The 20,340-nt window shown below is 47.8% G+C and overlaps 1 protein-coding gene across 3 annotated transcripts in view; it reads left to right on the top strand.

The window, feature by feature from the left end:
- Positions 1 to 20,340, top strand: part of ANKRD44 (ankyrin repeat domain 44) — a 132,654-nt gene that overhangs the window by 21,833 nt on the left and 90,481 nt on the right. For all 3 annotated transcript variants that reach the window (XM_060257396.1, XM_060257397.1, XM_060257395.1), the window contains exon 3: positions 8,339 to 8,409. In XM_060257396.1, coding sequence (XP_060113379.1) covers positions 8,339 to 8,409 — 71 coding nt within the window. The remainder of the gene's footprint in view (positions 1 to 8,338; positions 8,410 to 20,340) is intronic.

Here is a 20,340-nt window from a genome sequence, read left to right as displayed (position 1 = left end):
GAACACAGACAAACACAATTTTTTAAAAGAAAAAAATTAAAGCATGCTTAAAACGTTAGCGCCTATTGGTCTTAAAGATGCTTTCTTTGTATTTCTCCCACGGGATCCAGGGAACTGGGCAAAGGAAGCTCTGGCTCTTTCCTTCCTTCCCCAGGGGACTGGGGGGATGGAGCCTCAGCCAATAGAAGGAAGAGAGGCTTGGCTCAGTAGCTCTGCTGTGCAATTGAGAGAGCCTGGCAAAGCAAGCTATTCCTCCCCCCCCTTCCTCCCCAAGGGAGGAGCCTCAGCTAATGGAATCATAGAATCATAAAGTTGGAAGGGACCTTCAGGGTCATCTAGTCCAACCCCCTGCACAATGCAGGAAGCTCACAAATACCTCCCTTTAAATTCACAGTTTTGGTCTGTAGCTCCTGTGCAATTTAGTAAGCCTTGCAAAGCAAGCTGTTATGCAAAAGGAGGCAAGATATCGGGAAATGGAAGCAGATGACAGCCGGTTGCTTGAGGGCCTGATAGGAGCCCTCCGGGGGCCTAATTCGGCCCCTGAACTGCATGTTTGACACCCCTGTTCTACCTGATCCTTTTTACTGGCGATGCCCTGGATCAAACCTGGGACCTTCTACATGGATTGGATAACTTGGCTAATTTGGAGTTGGACTCTGAGTTCATATCCCAGGCTCCGCACCCCAAATCTCCAGGTATTGCCCCACTCAGAGATGGCAGTCCTATATTTGTAAGGGATTGTGAGCAGAATTTTTTCTTTCTCCCTCTCCCAAAATACTGGAACTTGAGGGCACCCAATGAAACCGATGGGCAGCAGGTTCAGGACGGACAAAAAGTAATATTACGACACAGAGAGTGATTAAAATTTTGAATTCGCTGCCATAAAGTGTCGTGAGGGCCACAGGAATAAACAGCTTTCAAAGGGGATTTGATAGATTCAGGAGGATGAGTCTGTCAATGGCTACTAGCCGCTGTGACTGAGCCTCTGAACCCCAGAGCCAGGAGGCAACATCAGGGGGAAGGCCTCAGCCCCCCTGCCCTGTTGTAGGCCCTCCAGAGGAACTGGTTGGCCACTGCGTGAGACAAGATGGACCCTCACTGGTCTGATCCAGCAGGGCTCTTTAGATGTTCTTCTCAGGGGAAGGCGTCAGCCTCTCTGCCCTGTTGTTGGCCCTCTGGAGGAACTGTTGGCCACTGTGTGAGACAGAATGTTAAACTAGGTGGACTATTGGTCTGATCCAGAAGAGCTCTTCTGATGTTCTTCTCAGGGGAAGGCCTCAGCCTCTATGCCCTGTTGTTGGCCTTCTGGAGGAACTGTTGGCCACTGTGTGAGACAGGATGTTAGACTAGGTGGACTATTGGTCTGATCCAGAAGGGCTCTTCTGATGTTCTTAGGAAGGACTCATCCTTTATGCCTTGTTGTTGTCAATCCAAAGAAACTGTTGGCCACTGTGTGAGACAGGATGCTGGACTAGGTGGACTATTGGTCTGATCTAGCAGGACTGCTCTTCTTATGTTCTTCTCAGGGGAAGGCCTCGCCTTCCGTGCTCTGTTGTTGGCCCTCCAGAGGAGGTGGTTGGCCACTGTGTGAGACAGGAGACTGGACTAGATGGACGGCTGGTCTGAACCAGCAGTTTTGATGTTCTTAGGAAGGCCTCAGCCTCAAAGCCATGTTGGCCTTCCAGAATAACTGGTTGGCCACTGTGTGAGGCAGAATGCTGGACTGGATGGACCACTGGTCTGATGCTAAAGGGCTTTTTTTGCATTCTTATGACCTGCATAAGCAGCCGACCAAGTATAACTTGGTGTCAATTTTTGTTGTTATTGTTGATCAGGGAGCCCAGGACAGATTTACAACCAACAGCGACATTGTTAAGGCTAGACAGTCCCTGCAGAAAGAATCAGCCCGCCGAACTTCTCACAAGGCTCTGGAGAGGCATTCCTTGAGATACGCCTGTAGTTAGAACCGGAGGCCGTGCAAATAAACGTGCCGGCTAATGAATAAAGCATATGTGCTGCCCATTGAGACGTGGCAGGAATGGGCCTCCAGGTTACCATTAGAACAGAAATTATGCAGAAGTAAAGTCGAGGACCTGCAGCCGGATGTATGAAAACAGCACTGTGAACGCTGACGTTGGCTTGACTGTAAAGGTTTTATGCTTTCTCCAAGGGTCTGGCCCTGCCTTGTTAGACTGGAATGATGGATCGGTCACAGAAGCAGGGGTGGATTTCTAGCGGGAGCTCCTTTGCATATTAGGCCACACCCCCATGATGTAGCCAATCCTCCTGGAGCTTACAGCTGGCCCTGTAAGAAGAGCCCTGTAAGCTCTGGGAGGATTGGCTACATCAGGGGTGTAAGGCCTAATATTCAAAAGAGCTCCTGTTAGAATTCCACCCTTGGGCAGAAGGGTTTCCACGCACACGCACACACCCCAAGTCCATATGCACAGCTATATGCAAGACTGCAGGCTTTTGTGAAGAATCTCCCAGATTCGATCCCTGAAATCACAAAACCAGAAAGTCCCTTCTGGCAGCGAAGGATGAGACCAAAGGCAGTAGCTCTGGGAGATGTGGACCGATAATCTGATTCCATTCATGGCAATGTGACATTCATTTTAATTTTTTCAAGTAGGGTAGCCATCTTGATTTGCAATAGATGAAGAAAAGAGCAACAGCCCAGTAGCAATTTAAAGATAACAAAGGGTAAGAGCTTTGGTAAGCCATTGCTCTCTTCTTCAGACACAGCTAGAATGTGAGGCCATCTGCCCTTATATATTGGAGACGAGTGGGGTGATTTCAGATGCTGAGCGACGATAGCAGGTGAATGACAAAAGCAGGCATGGTTGGATTAGGTGGGGGGTTGTAGATGTGGAGAAATCAGCATTGGTAATGAGACAGGAAACCTGGGTCTCGATTCAGTCCAGGAGGATGCAGTAGACAAGCAAGATCTAAGGTCCAAGAGTGCTTTCAGAGACCATCAAGATTCCCACTGTATTAACTTGTGGGAGTTGAAGCTCCTTTTGTCAGATACCTTGAAAATCTTGTTGGTTTTGAAGATGCTACTGGAGAAGGAGGAAGAAATGGAGGAGGAAGAAAGGAAGAAGAAGCAGAAGAGGAAGAAGAAGATGATGATATTGGATTTATATCTTGCCCTCTACTCCAAATCTCAGAATGGCTCACAATTTCCTTTACCTTCCTCCCCCACAACAGACACCCTGTGAGGTAGGTGGGGCTGAGAGAGCTCTGACAGAAGTTGCCCTTTCAAGGACAACCTCTGCCAGAGCTATGGCTGACCCAAGGCCATTCCAGCAGCTGCAAGTGGAGGAGTGGAGAATCAAACCTGGTCCTCCCAGATAAGAGTCCGCGCACTTCACCAAACTGGTTCTCTCATGGCGTTCGGTTTGAGTTTTTCGTTCTTCAGAGGCACACGATAAAAGGAGGGCAGGTGGAATGCGTTTTCATCATGCAGCACCCTTTTAGAAGCAAGCTTACAGTTTTAACTTGCAGGGACGGTTATAGGATTCATTGAAAATCCCTGAGTTGGAACTATAATCCAGAAGTTTACTGCACTGGGGATGCTGGAGCTGAACGAATCTGTTGTATTCTTAGATGACACATGAGAGAGTCTTTGTGACATGTAGATTGGCTGCTAGACAGTGACATTGGCTACGTTGCATCAGTCACAGCAGTTTTTACCAGTCCAGGTGTCCCGAATCCATTGTCCTTTTTGCTTGGGATCCCTGCCTTATGGTATAGAATCCTAGAGTTTGAAGGGGCCATACAGGCCATCTAGTTCAGCCCCCTGCTCCATGCAGGATCAGCCTAGATCATCTCCGACAAATAAGCACCCAGCCATGTTTTGAAGACTGCCAACAAAGGGAAGCTCACCACCTTCCTAGGCTCTGAACAACTCTGACCATAAAATTTTCCCCCTAATATCCAGCCGGTACCTTTCTGCTTGCAATTTGAGCCCATTGCGTCAGGTCTTTCCTCGGCTGCCAAATGCCTTTCTCTAAATGACAGCCTTTCAAATATTTAAAAAGAGCAATCCTGTCCCCCGCTCAATCTCCTCTTCTCTTGACTGAACATTCCCAAGGCCCTCAGCCTTTCCTCAGAGGGTTCTTCCTCCAGGTAAGAACATAAGAGAAGCCATGTTGGATCAGGCCAATGGCCCATCCAGTCCAACACTCTGTGTCACACAGTGGCCAAAAAAACCAGGCACCATCAATGAGGCCAGGACACTAGAAGCCCTCCCACTGTTGCCCCCCCCCAAGCACCAAGAATACAGAGCATCACTGCCCCAGACATAGAGTTCCAACATTATGCTGTGGCTAATAATCACTGATGGACCTCTACTCCATATAAGAACATGAGAAGCCCTGTTGGATCAGGCCAAGGGCCCATCCAGTCCAACACTCTGTGTCACACAGTGGCCAAAAAAACCAGGCGCCATCAGGAGGTCCACCAGTGGGTCAGGACACTAGAAGCCCTCCTACTTTTGCCCCTCCCCAAACACCAAGAATGCAGAGCATCACTGCCCCAGACAGAGAGTTCCAACAATACGCTGTGGCTAATAGCTGCTGATGGACCTCTGCTCCATATTTTTATCCAGTTCCCTCTTGAAGCTGGCTATGTAGTTAGGTAACCTTTCTTTTCCCTCCCTTGTAAGCAACAAAGCAATTTCAGAGGACTTTGGAGGCAGCAGGAGGGACAAAGGTGTTGGGGCAAAAAGCCTTCAGTCAAGGGTTTCTCCGTAGTTTCAGCACTCTGGACAGGGACTCAGAGCATTGGGCAAGCCAAGACCCACTCAAGGGGCAGAGGTCTGCCTGGTCTTAAAACAGGGGTGGCCAAACTGTGACTCTTTCACAAATATTGTGTGGCTCTTGAAGCCCACACCACCCTGTCAGCTGGCTTGGAGAATGTATTTAAAGTTGCTTTCTTTCCACCTGTCTCTCCCCCCATCTATTTGCCTTCCTTCCTTCCTTCCTTCCTTCCTTCCTTCCTTCCTTCCTTCCTTCCTTCCTTCCTTCCTTCCTTCCTTCCTTCCTTCCTTCCTTCCTTCCTTCCTTCCTTCCTTCCCTCCCTCCCACCTTTAAGACGTTCAAGTCTTGTAGCTCTCAAAACATCTGACGTTTATTCTATGTGGCTCTTACATTAAGCAAGTACGGCCACTCCTGTCTTAAAATATATCTGACAATGAAGCTCTAGATAGACACCATTCCAGCAGCTGTAAGTGGAGGAGGGGGGAATCAAACCCAGTTCTCCCAGATAAGAGTCTGCGCACTTAACCACGACACCAAACCGGCTCTCAGTTCGTAGCATTATTATTTAATTACTGAGAGCAGCCTTGGATTTTTTGGTACATGCATGCATTGCGATATTGTAGTTATGAAATCTTGTAAGGTATTGGTACTATGCATATGAATCTGTTTATGAATCTTTTGTGCTTGTATGAACCTTACATAAATCATTTGTAACGTTATGGAATATCTGAAAAGACTGTTTATGGAATTACACTTGTGCCAGAGGTTATCACGTATTGCACTGGGTTTAAGACCTCTGGAGCCCTACATGATTGGTTGTTACAAGTTCTCTCAGAGCTGTTCTGCTCACGAGCAGTTCTCTCAGGGCTCTCTCAGCCCCACCTACCTCACAGAGGGTGTTTGTTATGGGGGGAGGAGAGGAAAGGAGATTGTAAGCCACTTTGAGACTCATTCAGGTAGTGAAGGGAAGGGTATAAATCCAGTCTCCTCTTCTCCTTCCTCTTTTCCTGCTTCCTTCAGATTTCGTAGCATTATTATCTTTTGAAGCGACTCTTGACTTATAATGCAACCAAGGTATGATAGCCTCAGTTTAGTGTTATAAAGGACTGTAAATAAATAACCTCCATAGTAAAGGAGATTATTGGTAGCAAGACCAGCGTTATTGTTAGGCTGCAAGTTCTAATGTTATGCCCAGGGGTGGAATTCTAGCAGGAGCTCCTTTGCATATTAGGCCACACACCCCTGATGTAGCCAGTCCTCCAAGAGCTTACAAAAAAGAGCCTTGTAAGCTCTTGGAGGATTGGCTACATCAGAGGGGTGTGGCCTAATATGCAAAGGAGCTCCTGCTAGAATTCCACCCCTGGTTACACATGTTGTGTTTGTGACTGTGTGTGAAAGAGAGACAGAGATGGGAAAAAAGGAAGTAACAGAACTGAATTATTTCTCGGGTCTTCTGAAAAATTGCTTGATGAGTGTGTTCAGCAGACAGACCAAACCAGATGCAATGGAGCTCATTTCTCTCTGTTTGGTAAATAGCTTTCTGAAAAACAGGCAGAGGAAAAGGATGTGGAAACCAGATTGTGATGGAACTGATAACATAGGTGCTAGTTTCTGTTCTGTGGTCAAACTGCATAGCTGTTTTTTAGCATTTCATGGCTGTTTTTGGCAACTGAAGCATAAATGAAAAATATAAACAGACTTTTAGGGGGGAAACTGTTTCAGATTGCTGATTGTATCATAGAATAGGGGGATAATGTTGATTTGGCAATGGAATATCCAATTCCCAACAACCTTTCAACCTTTTGCAAAGGTCCATTAAAATGCAATGGAATGTTACCCAATCAAGGGTGAAAGTAACTTACATTTCTTAGCAGTATGGTCTCTCTCAGTGGTGGTGGGGAACACAGCATTACTTGAAGCAGAAAAAAGGAATAGTTCGATTGGAGTCTGGTAACCCCTTAGAGACCAAAAAGAGTTTCAGGGTATAAGTTTTTGAGAGTCAAACCTCCCTTTATCAGTCCATTTTGCTCGCTCAGAACATAACAGAAGAACAAAAGAGAAGCCATGTTGGATTAAACACACTGTTTTTCACACAATGGCCAAAACCCAGGTGCCATCAGAAGACCCACCAGTGGGGCCAGAACTCCAGAAGCTCTCCCACTGTTGCCCCCCCCCAAAGCACCAAGAATATAGAGCATCATTGCCCCAGACATAAGCACATAAGGGAAGCCATGTTGGATCAGGCCAGTGGCCCATTCAGTCCAGCACTCTGTGTCACACAGTGGCCTAAACCCAGGGACCATCAGGGGGTCCACCAGCAGGGCCAGAACTCCAGAAGCTCTCCCACTGTTGCCCCCCAAGCACCAAGAATATAGAGCATCACTACCCAGACATAAGAACATAAGAGAAGCCATGTTGGATCAGTCCAATGGTCCATCCAGTCCAACACTCTGTGTTATAAGAACCTAAGAGAAGCCATGTTGGATCAGGCCAATGGCCCATCCAGTCCAACACTCTGTGTCATAAGAATATAAGAGAAGCCATATTGGATCAGTCGAATGGCCCATCCAGTCCAACACTCTGTGTCATAAGAACATAAGAGAAGCCATGTTGGATCAGTCCAATGGCCCATCCAGTCCAACACTCTGTGTCACACAGTGGCAAAAAACCCAAGTGCTATCAGGAGTTTTACCAGCAGGGCCATAACTCCAGAAGCCCTCCCAGTATTGCCCCCCAAGTACCAAGAATATAGAGCATCACCGTCCCGCTTCCATCTGTACCTTGTGGCTAATAGCCACTCATGAACCTCTGCTCCATGTGTTTATCTAATCCCCTTTAGTAAAAGGCAGCCTCCTCTGTTTTTCCAGTAGATCACTCAGTGGAGAATTTGATTTGTTTCTAAAGCCCTCCCCATAATATTCCAAATGAATCCTTTACTCTCAATTACAGAAGCATCCTCTGCTTACTTGGAATGTGGTGGCTTGCTTACTTTTTAAATGCCCTTGAAATTGTTTGAACTGTCACGCGAGTGGCCAGTTCCTGTTCCAAACACTTCTCAGTACTCTTTTTGCATCTCCTTGCCTTTCGAAGAAGGTGCTGAGCTTGGGAAAAGCGATTTAGCTGTCATTCACAAAGTCAAATTAGTTTCGCTGTCAACCAGGTTGACAATTGAGCCGATTTCCCACTAGTCTTCTGCCGCTCTCAAGCTCCTCTTCTCCGCGGGGCTTCCATTGGATTTCACACTCTTTGCCCCGGGGCTGCCTCTCGCTCCGCCTCTTTCACGCAGCAAACAAGATCCTCTAAAAACCGGTTTCTGTTTGCCACGCGAAAAAGGCAAAGCAAGTTCCAGTTCCAGAAAGTGTGAAATCTGACAGAAGCCCCGCGGAGAAGGGGTGAGCGAGAGCGGCATAAGGTTAGTGGGAAATCGGTCTCGGTCTGCAAGATGCTTGAGTCTGGAGCGGACTCCGGGATGTTACGCTCTGTTCACCTCACACAGGCCCACACTCCTGCGTAAAGGAATCTTCACTGCCGAATCTGTTTGACACCATCCTAAGATGTCTGCTTTTAATTTGCAGGGGCCCGCGTCAACGCCAAGGACAACATGTGGCTGACTCCCCTCCACAGGGCGGTGGCTTCCAGAAGCGAAGTGAGTGAGACATCCGAGTCGTTGTGACCTTGTGCGATACGTGTATCCTATCATTCATGGGGAAAGTGGAGATCATTTCTGGGTATAGAAGATAATGACAACTTGTTCCATATTTGTGTTCCAGCAATTGGTTGCCTTACAGCAGGGGTGGCCACACTGTTGCTCTTTCACACATACTGTGTGGCTCTTGAACCCACCCCCCACCGCCCCATTGCCCAGCTTGGAGAAGGCATTTGTCTCTTGAAACCATTTGTCTAAGCCGAGCCAGGAAATTCTTTTGGAGCATTTGGGTTAGTCTCTGTCCCTCTGGAGAGCCAGTTTGGTGTAGTGGTTAAGTGTGCGGGCTCTTATCTGGGAGAACAGGGTTTGATTCCCCACTCCTCCACTTGCACCTGCTGGAATGGCCTTGGGTCAGCCAGAGCTCTCTTATCTGGGAGAACCGGGTTTGATTTCCCCTTCCTCCACTTGCAGCTGTTGGAATGGCCTTGGGTCAGCCATAGCTCTCGCAGGAGTTGTCCTTGAAAGAGCCAGTCTGGTGCAGTGGTTAAGTGTGTGGACTCTTATCTGGGAGAACCGGGTTTGATTCCCCACTCCTCCACTTACAGCTGCTGGAGTGGCCTTTGGTCAGCCATAGCTCTGGCAGAGGTTGTCCTTGAAAGGGCAACTGCTGTGAGAGCCCTCTCCAGCCCCACCCACCTCACAGGGTGTCTGTTGTGGGGAAGGAAAGTAAAGGAGATTGTGAGCCGCTCTGAGACTCTTCGGAGTGGAGGGTGGAATATAAATCCAATTGTCTTCTCTCTCTGTGTCTGTCTGTCTGTCTCCCTCTCTCTGTGTGTCTCTCTCTCTTCTTGGATGCCTAATAACAGAGGAGAAACAAAAAAGACTCAGCCAAATCCTATTTAGCAGCCGCTCCCCAGCTAGCAGAGACTTCAGGCTTTAGGAGGGAAATCTCGTTCCATGTGAAACATACTCCGCACCAGGGCTTTTTTTTGTAGAAAAAGCCCAGCAGGAACACATTTGCGTATTAGGGCATGCCCCCTCATGTCACTGTTGGGATTTTGTGTCAAAAAGGCCCAGCAGGAACTCATTCACATATTAGGCCACACCCCCTGCTGCCGAGCCAGCCGGAACTCCGTTCCTGTGTGTTCCTGCTAAAAAAAAAGCCCTGCTGTGCACAGTCAGAACAAACCGAAGTCCAACCTTCCCCTCTTTCAGGATTGGATACGTAGACGGTATCATTGCTTGTTTTTCGTCTGGGTCGTTGATTCTCTCTAATCGTGGCCCCCTGCTGTAACCCAGAAGTTGTTCCTTATCACTCGCCCCATTCTGTCGTTTTCTCCTCACTGATTCCAACTAGATCTATTCAGGTGGGTAGGAGCTACGTTGGTTTGAAGCAGCAGAACAAAGTCTGAATCCGGTGGCAGCTTTAAGACCCACAGAGTTGTATTTCTGGGTATAAGCTTTCAGGTGGTCTCGAATTACAACTAGGGGTGCCTGTGTGTGTATTAGGGCTGCCAATCCCAGCTGCGGGCAGGGGATCCCCTGGTTTAGAGGCCCTCCCCCCATTCAGGGTCTTCAGAAAGCGTGGGGGAGGGGAGGGAAATGTCTGCTGGGCACTCCATTATTCCCTATGGAGATCAGTTCCCATAGGGTACATTGGAGAATTGATCTGGGACTCTGGGGGGCTGGGTTTTTGAGGTAGAGGCACCACATTTTCGGCATAGCATCCACTGCCTCTCCTCAAAGCACCCTCCAAGTTTCAAAAGGTTTGGACCAGGGGGTCCAATTCTGTGAACCCCCCAGAAAGGTGCCTCTATCTATTATTTCCAATGGAGGGAAGGCATTTAAAAGGTGTGCAGTCCCTTAGGAGTTCAGTTTGGTGTAGTGGTTAAGAGCCAGTTTGGTGTAGTGGTTAAGCGTGTGGATTCTTATCTGGGAGAACCGGGTTTGGTTCCCCCCTCCTCCACTTGCAGCTGCTAGAATGGCCTTGGGTCAGCCATAGCTTTCATAGAAGCTGTCCTTGAAAGGGCAGCTGCTATAAAAGAAATCTCAGCTCCACCTATCTCACAGGTTGTTTGTTGAGGGGCGGGAGGAGGTAGAGGAGATTGTGACTGCTCTGAGACACTCAGATTCAGAGTATAGGGCAGGATATAAATCCAAAATCTTCTTCTAAATCCAAATTATGCTTGTCACACTCTTTCTCCTGGCTCCACCCCCAAAGTCTCCTGACTCCACCCCCATTGTCCCCAGATATTTCTTGAATTGGACTTGGCAACCTGTGTGTGTGTGTTGCCAGTAAGGCTTGTAGAACTATAGGAAGGAAGAAGCTATTTCCCCACCCCTTAAAACCAAACCTTTCCTTTTGTCTGTGGTGAGGACAGCTCCTCCGCTGTTTTCCAGCATTGTGGCAGAGGGTCTTTCCTTAAAGTGACACTTGATTTGCACCGTGTGGAGTGGATGGGAAGTCACACTGGAGTAAGTCTGACATAAATGGGTCATTCTGCAGAGATCTCCCGGCTTTGCCTGCGGCTGCGGGCACAGTCAGTCTAGGGAGAGCTTTTTCAGAGAGTGGGACGATCACTCTGGCGTTGTGGAGAGCCACACAGGGTAGTTTTGAAGCAGGGTTACCTGGTCTGGGTTGAAAAATACCTGGAGACTTTGGGGGTGGATCTGGGAGAGGGCGGGGTTTGGGAAGGGGAGGGGCCTCAGCATGGGACAATGCCCCAGAGTTCCACCCTCCAAAGCAGCCGTTTTCTCCAGGGGAACACAAAACATAACTGTGATATATATAGGCTACCGTACTTTTACTTACGAATTCCACAAAAATAGATAGTAAGAAACAATGTTCAGTTTTCAACAGAGCTCATTGTTGTTTAGTCATACAACGAATGGTACGAAGCCTTCAATGCTAAAGTTGGCATGACGCTCTCAAAATGCAAGCAGTGAGACCTCATGGACAGAAATATTTGTGAATTCACCAATATTGTTGTCCACGAGGTCTCATTCCTGCGTCACTTGCATTTTGAGAGCGTCATGCCAACTTTAGAATAGAAGGCTTTGTTCCAGATAAAAGAGAAATGATTGGCTGCTCCATATCGAAAAGTTTATTGCAACAATGGGCGGGTCCTATGAGTACATGTTTCTTGTAATAGTTAAGTTGAATAATTGATGATGATGATATTGGATTTATATCCCGCCCTCCATTCCGAATCTCAGAGTGGCTCACAAGCTCCTTTATCTTCCTCCCCCACCACAGACACCCTGTGAGGTGGGTGGGGCTGAGAGAGCTCTGACAGCAGCTGCCCGTTCAAGGACAACCTCTGCCAGAGCTATGGCTGACGCAAAGCCATTCCAGCAGGTGCAAGTGGAGGAGTGGGGAATCAAACCGGAGAGCCGGTTTGGTGTAGTGGTTAAGTGTGCGGACTCTTATTTGGGAGAACCAGGTTGGATTCCCCACTCCTCCACTTGCACCTGCTGAAATGGCCTTGGGTCAGCCATAGCTTTGGCAGAGGTTGTCCTTGAAAGGGCAGCTGCTGTGAGAGCCCTCTCCAGCCCCACCCACCTCACAGGGTGACTGTTGTGGGGGAGGAAGGTAAAGGAGATTGTGAGCCGTTCTGAGACTCTTCGGAGTGGAGGGCGGGATATAAATCCAATATCTTCTTCTTCTTCAAACACGGTTCTCCCAGATAAGAGTCCATACACTTAACCGCTACACCAAACTGGGGATAAAGGTCTTAATTCATCCCAGGGTCCTTAAAACGCACCATATTAGTGTAATAACAAACTTTACCAGAGAATTGTTATCTGTATTTTTAAGGGGGTTTCTTCATGGACAGTGTTTTGGCCAGCGATGAGATGGAAGACTTTGCGCATTTTTAAAAAAAAGATACTGGCTTTCTCCTTCACTGCAAACAGCGCAACAAGAAGACGACACTAGCAATACTGATGAAGTGGCAACACAAAACGCCTCTATTATTGTAATTAGTTAATTGGATGCTGCATGACTAAACAACAATGAGCTCTGTTGAAAATTGAAAATTCTTTCTTACTATTTTTTTGCGAAATTCATAAGTAAAATTATGGTAGCCTATTTATATATCACAGTTATGTTTTGTGCTTCTTGTAGTGTATTTCAACTGTGATCTCAGAATTGTTCTTTTCTCCAGGGGAGCTGATCTCTGCCAGCTGGAGATCAGTGGCAAAAGTGGGAGATCTGCAGGCCCCACCTGGAGGCTGGCAACGAAACAAGAGAGCCACAGCTAAGGTTGAGAAAAACGTAGGCGGCTGTGAAACATTACTGTGCAAACAGTTATTACAACTAGCATAACACAGTTTAATATAAGAATTGCACACTCTCCATAAACGTTATAGCAGTGCTTGACCGCACCCTGCAACGTATTGAGTATTTATGTTCATGGCGCTTACAGGGAAAGCACCACAATCAACTTTATATCAACAATACTTCTAAGAAAAACATGCAAGGTTTGCCAGGTTTAAACAGGAATTATTGCTGTGTGCAGCACACAAGGTTTGCAGCACACTCGACCAAGAAAGACAACAGCCCTTGAATTAAGCGTAGGCTTAGAAGAATGAATCAAAAGTTGCTTTTCTGTTGATTATATGTATAGATTCAAGAACGCGGTAACACGCTTCCTAGATTTCTTATCTTCATGTACCTGTGAAAATGTTGGAATTGATTGCCTTGTAATTTTCTTCTGGAACTATGAACCTTGGTTCCAGAGACATAATCGAATGGTCAAAGAAGACAACGTTCGAAACACTCGATAATTGTTTACACCATAATTTTTCACTGCCCCCTACGTGTTTTTCCCCGCCTGGAGGCTGGCAACCAGGGGTGGAATTCTAGCAGGAGCTCCTTTGCATATTAGGCCATGCACCCCTGATGTAGCCAATCCTCCAAGAGCTTACAAAAAAGAGCCCTGTAAGCTCTTGGAGGATTGACTACATCAGGGAGGTGTGACCTAATATGCAAAGGAGCTCCTGCTAGAATTCCACCCCTGCTGGCAACCATAACCTGTTGGACTAGGATTTGGGAGAGCATCATTTGAATCCCCTCCCCAAACTTACTGGGTAACTTTGGTCCAATCACACTCAGCCTGACCCGCCTTGAAAACAAAATGGAGGAGCGGAGGGAAGCTGTTTTGGGCCCTCACTGAGAAGAAAGGCGGGGGTATAAATGAAGAAAATAAATATTATTCATAGCATATTCCTCATTCCTTTGGTTTCACTGTCCTCTTTGGTCCAACTAGTTTTGCAAGTTTTTGAAAAAAACGATGAATAAACAGGAAAAACAGCTTTAAAAGGGGATTAGGTAAATTCTTGGAGGATAAGTCTGTCAACGGCTGCTAGCCATGGTGACTGAAGGGAACTTCCCCATTCAGAGGCACTAAGCCTCTGAATTTCAGAGCCAGGAGGCAACCTCAGGAGAAGGCTTGGGCCTGTGTGTCCTGTTGTTGGCCCTCGAGAGGAACTGGCTGACCACTGAGTGAGACAGGAGGCTGGACTAGATGGACTCTCACTGGTCTGATCCAGCAGAGCTCTTCTGATGTTCTTCTCAGGGGAAGGCCTTGGCCTCTCTGCCCTGTTGTTGGCCCTCGAGAGGAACTGGTTGACCACTGGGTAAGACAGGAGGCTGGACTAGATGGACCCTCACTGGTCTGATCCAGCAGGACTCTTCTTATATTCTTAGAGACAGATTCATGGAGGATAGGTCTATCAGTGGCTACCAGCCATGGTGGCTGAGGGGAACCTCCACATTCAGAGGCACTAATCCTCTGAATCCCAGAGCAAGGAGGAAACATCAGAGTGGGCCTCAGCCTCTCTGTCCTGTTGTTGGCCTTCCAGAGGAGATGGCTGGCCCCTGTGTGAGACAGGAGGCTGGACTAGATGAACCCTCACTGGTCTGAGCCAGCAGAGCTCTTCTGATGTTCTTCTCAGGGGAAGGCCTCGACCTCTATGCCCTGTTGTTGGCCCTCCAGAGGAACTGGTTGGCCACTGTGGGAGATTTCAGGCTGGACTAGATGGACCCTCACTGATCTGAGCCAGAGGGACTCTTCTGATGTTCTTCTCAGGGGAAGGCCTCAGCCTCTATGTCCTGTTGTTGGCCCTCCAGAGGAACTGGTTGGCCATTGTGTGAGACAGAATGCTGGACTAGATGGACCACTGTCCTGATCCAGCAGGGCTCTTCTGAGAAGGCCTCAGCTTTTCTGCCCTGTTGTTGGCCCTCCAGAGGAACTGGTTGGCCCCTGTGTGAGAAAGGATGCTGGACTAGATGGACCCTCCCTGGTCTGACCCAGCAGGGCTGTTCTGATGTTCTTCTCAGGGGAAGGCCTCAGCCTCTCCCCCCTGTTGTTGGCCCTCGAGAGGAACTGGTTGGCCACTTTGTGAGACAGGAGGCTGGACTAGATGGACCCTCCCTGGTCTGACCCAGCAGGGCTGTTCTGATGTTCTTCTCAGGGGAAGGCCTCAGCCTCTCCCCCCTGTTGTTGGCCCTCGAGAGGAACTGGTTGGCCACTTTGTGAGACAGGAGGCTGGACTAGATGGACCCTCCCTGGTCTGACCCAGCAGGGCTCTTCTGATGTTCTTCTCAGGGGAAGGCCTCGGCCTCTCTGCCCTGTTGTTGGCCCTCGAGAGGAACTGGTTGGCCACTTTGTGAGACAGGAGGCTGGACTAGATGGACCCTCACTGGTCTGACCCAGCAGGGCTCTTCTGATGTTCTTCTCAGGGGAAGGCCTCAGCCTCTCTGCCCTGTTGTTGGCCCTCGAGAGGAACTGGTTGGCCACTTTGTGAGACAGGAGGCTGGACTAGATGGACCCTCCCTGGTCTGATCCAGCAGGACCAAAAGTCAAGGGGAAGCAGATTTTGAGTTAAGTATGAAAGAACATTCCCAGGCCGAAGAAGCAGTTCCTCTCTACAACCAGGTGCCTTTGCAAGACTCAAGGAATGGATGATGCTGTTGTCCTGTTCTGAGCTGCCATTTTTGATTATATTATTATTATTCTTTTAATCATCTAAATGTTAGGTCAATGCAATGCACGCTTGTGAACTGGCTGTTGAGAAAACGTCTCCCCTGTCCCCAAAAAAATTGCAAACTGGCTTTGCCCCTGAGAAACTGCCCACATATCAGTTTAAGCGCATGCCAGGTTTGGAGCATGAACTCCAGAGTTATTTGACAACCGGCGAGCGTGCCGGTTTCTTGCAAAACCCACTGAAATAAATCCATCATTAAATACAAAGTGCATGGAGAGAAATGAAAGGGGTTGGGGGGAGAGAGATGGTTAAACAATAGCATATCAAAAGCAAAATCTTTGCAGCTGCAGTCTTTATGAGCCAGAAATTGTAACAAACCAGTTTTTACTCCGCTTCTCATTTCACACCTGGAGATTTTTATTGGCTACGACTGTCCTGAACGGATAGGTTTGTGATTCTTTTAGTATGCGTTGGAAGCACCAACCTTTTGCTGCTGAATGCTGCAAAAGGTATTGCAGAACCCACCCGGAATGTAAAGTTTAATGTTTGGCAGAACTTTCTGTCGGTACGTGTGCATGTGCCCGATTGTTGTTGCTGGCTTCCCAGGTTAATCTGTCTTCAGGGAAGATTTTCACATTCTGTGTTCGGATGTGCTGTCGGGGCAGAGCAGAACTGTTCTGCTTTTCACATTGGCCTCACCCTCTCCCCCCCCCCCCCGCTTGTGAAGCAACAGGCAATCTGTAATCCGGATAATTAGTATTCACCATCTGACTTTTAAAAATGTGCCATTAATGTTAATTGTTTTTACTTTGTTGATGTTTTTACTGGTATTGCACATCGCCCAGAGCCCTGCCCCAGGAGGAATTGGGCAGTTCATTAATCTAATTAAGAACAACAACATGACTCAGCGCTTTTACACTGCCACCGCTCCAAACAGTGGCCTTACATTTGCTCTCCCTCATCAGGTTTATTGTAGGGTGATCGCATCACATGGGGTTTTTTTGCCACTTGCGTGCTTGTATGGCATATTTTGTGGATTTTGTATTTTGTGCATATCTAGCTCCCTCTAGTGATCACTTCGATATTACATCGCTGTATCTCTGGCATATTTCCCTGTGCTTTGAAGCGCAGGGAAATAAACTGGGAACAAAGCAACGTGATAGGAAAGCGACCACTTAGAGGAATAAAAGAACCCTAATGCAATATGGGCACACAAGCATGAAAAATAAGATTGTGGATTTATCATAGGGTGATACCATCACATGGGACTTTTTTGCACTCTTACTTCCGTCGCTTGTGTGCTCGTATGACATCTTTTGTGGGTTTTGTTTTCTGTGTATCTTTTGCTCTGCACGTCTTTTGCTCCTTTTACTGGTCACTTCGATATTACATCGTGGTATCTCTGGCTTATTCCCCTGTGCTTCGAAGCCAGAGATAAAGCAATGTGATATGCAAGCGACGACTAGAGGAATAAAGGCGTGTGTGGAAAACAAAAGAACTCTGATGCAATCTGGGCACACAAGCCACAAAAATAAGATTGTGGAAAAGCCCACGGAGAGTATCTTGAGCTCCCAGCCACTTCCCTAGCGGCTGCTTGCCAAAAAGGGGAAGTCCACAATGCCATGCCGTGAAGTCACATGTTTTCACTTACTTAAACATTGTGGGAGGATGGGAAGAGGAGGAGATGTGGGGTTGTTGGTTGACAGTACATCTGTCTGCGCCTTCAAAGAAATACTTTGCAAAGGAGACTCGACATATTTGACTGAAGGTCATTCGGGGAGAGATCAAAGTGATCTATATCTAAGAACTGAATCCGTCCTGAGGCAGTGAGGGAAGACCATGACGTGAACTGAATAGGAGTCGATTGCACCTTTAAGACCTTTAAGTTGGTCTTAAAGGTGCAATCGATTCCTATTTTGTTCTACTACTTCAGACCAACATGGCTGCCTATTTGGATCTATCTGCATGATGTGAACTGTTTGTATCATTGGAAGACTAGAGAAGCAGGAGTGGAATAGGCATAGACCTCTCCAGGCACATGGATGCAATATAACCACAGGGGTGTCGGCGGTTAAATAAGATCACTGTGCATTTGGATAACTTCTGCAGGCTGGGGATTCAGCCAAATGCCCAGCAGAGCTTTATGCAGTGAGGGTGAGAGCTGGAGAGGGGATTTGGTTTCTTGGGGGCAGCATTAATACGTCAAGTATTAAGAGGTGCTGTGCACCCATCACTTTTATTTGGATGTACTATAAAAAGCTCTAAGAGCCCTGTAGCACAGAGTGGTAAGCTGCAGTACTGCAGTCCAAGCTCTGCTCATGAACTGAGTTCGATCCTAGTGGAAGCTGGGTTCAGGTAGCCGGCTCAAGGTTGACTCAGCCTTCCATCCTTCCGAGGTCGGTAAAATGAGTACCCAGCTTACTTGGGGGTAAAGTGTAGATGACTGGGGAAGGCAATGGCAAACCACCCCATAACAAAAAGTCTGCCAAGAAAATGTGGTTATGTGACATCACCCCATGGGTTGGTAACGATTCGGTGCTTGCACAGGGAGACTACCTTTACTGTTTTACTATAAAACGATTGGTTAAGTCATGCATTGGCTGTCAGTCAACTCACCAGTGGCCATCCACTGATCCACTGAGTTATTTACCGAGTTCGTTACAAGGTGCTGGTTATTACCTTTAAAGCCCTATATGGCCGAGGACCTGTTTACCTTAGGGACCGCCTCTCTCCATATGTTCCCCAGAGAGCACTGCGATCCAGCTCACAAAACCTTCTGGAAGTACCTGGGCCAAAGGAGGCCAAACTAAAAATAACCAGAGAACAGGCCTTCTCTATAAAAACACCCCAATGGTGGAACCAGCTGCCGGAAGAGGTGCGGGCCCTACGGGACATTAGCCAATTCCGTAGGGCGTGCAAAACCGCCCTCTTCCGGCTAGCCTTCCAAGATGGAACCTGAAATAAACACCATGCCATCACTAACATCAATAATTGAGATAGCAATAAGATGAGATTATTTTAGATTGATTTTAGACTTTTATATTATGTAAACTTAATGGTAAATTTTAAATGGTATAGAAATGTATAATTGTTTTATTGTTCAACATGGCTTTTGCCACACCCCGTAAGCCGCCCTGAGCCTGCCCCGGCGGGGAGGGCGGGGTAGAAATAAAATTTTATTATTATTATTATTATTATTCAGAAACCAGATGCAAGCATATCGAAAGCATCTTTCTCTTTTTCACATGCTCCTCTTGACAGCAGGAGAGAGCAAAGAAAGCATGCATTTGCTCAAAGATAGGGACTTGCAGAAGTCAGCCTATGGTAAACTCCATAAATGATTAGGTGTTATAAATCCAAAGGATGGGGCCAGTATTGGTGGAATGGTTAAGCGTGTTGGGCTGCGATCTAGGAGACTCGAGTTCAAATCCCCATTCATGCCTTGGAGTCTTGCTGGGAGACCTTGGCCTAGTCGCAAACTCTCAGCCACCCCTACCTCACAGGGGTGTTGCGAGGATAAAAATGAAGGCGAGGCAAATGCTATAAGCTACCTTGGGTCCCCACTGGGGAGACAGGCGGGGTACAAATGAAGCTGATGGGCAGTAGGTTCAGGATGGATGAAAAGGAAACACAGCTTTGCACGGCGAGTGATTAAAATGTGGGATTTTTCTGCCAGAGGATGTAGTGAGGGCCACAGGGATAAACAGCTTTAAGAGGAGATCAGATAGATTCGTGGAGGGATGATCTATCAAGGGCTGCTAGCTCTGGTGACTCACAGGAACCTCCCCATTCAAAGGCACTAAAACCAGGGATGGAATTCTAGCAGGAGTTCCTTTGCATATTAGGCCACACACCCCTGGCGTAGCCAATCCTCCGAGAGCTTACAAGGGTCTTTTTTGTAAGCTCTCGGAGGATTGGCTACATCAGGGGTGTGTGGCCTAATATGCAAAGGAGCTCCTGCTAGAATTCCACCCCTGACTAAAACTCTGAATCCCAGAGCTGGGAGGAAACGCCAGGGGAAGGCCTCAGCCTCTCCGCCCTGTTGCTGGCCCTTCAGAGGAATTGGTTGGCCACTGGGTGAGACAGGAGGCTGGACTAGGTGGACCCTCACTGGTCTGATCCAGCAGGGCTCTTCTGATGTTCTTCTCAGGGGAAGGCCTCGGCCTCTCTGCTCTGTTGTTGGCCCTCCAGAGGAATTGGTTGGCCACTGGGTGAGACAGGAGGCTGGACTAGATGGACCCTCACTGGTCTGATCCAGCAGGGCTCTTCTGATGTTCTTCTCAGGGGAAGGCCTCGGCCTCTCTGCTCTGTTGTTGGCCCTCCAGAGGAATTGGTTGGCCACTGGGTGAGACAGGAGGCTGGACTAGATGGACCCTCACTGGTCTGATCCAGCAGGGCTCTTCTGATGTTCTTTTCAAGGGAAGGCCTCAGCCTCTCTGCCCTGTTGTTGGCCCTCCAGAGGAATTGGTTGGCCACTGGGTGAGACAGGAGGCTGGACTGATCCAGCATGGCTCTTCTTATGTTCTTATGGGTTGGATCCAGTGGAGGGATCTTGGATTTCCCAGCCAACTTTGCCCCTAGAGCAACATTTCAGGCTGTATTTGGGACTATAGAGAAAGGAAGGAGTCCGGGAAGTCCTGTTCCGCAAATGGAAATCCCCTCTGCCTGTGGAAATCACCACAAGACCCTTCAGGGGAATGTTGACTAAAAAAAAAACAATCAAAGAAATAAATAAATCTCCACTGGTCCTAAGCCCGTATCCCCCTTCCCGTTTCCAGCCCTTGTCTCCGAACCAGAAACATTCCCCTGATAACGAAAAGCAGCTGAGTTTGTAGCAGCAGCAGCAACACAACGGGATGGCTTTTTTTTACATACATGGAATGCGTTTAATTGATTGCTTGTTATCCCTGATGAACCTCATGAGCGTCTTTAATGTGAGCT

This window comes from Heteronotia binoei, chromosome 16 (genome assembly GCF_032191835.1).
Source record: "Heteronotia binoei isolate CCM8104 ecotype False Entrance Well chromosome 16, APGP_CSIRO_Hbin_v1, whole genome shotgun sequence".
Lineage (NCBI taxonomy): Eukaryota > Metazoa > Chordata > Lepidosauria > Squamata > Gekkonidae > Heteronotia > Heteronotia binoei.
The sequence above is the reverse complement of the archived record's forward strand: the minus strand, read 5'-3'. Positions and strand labels throughout refer to the sequence as shown.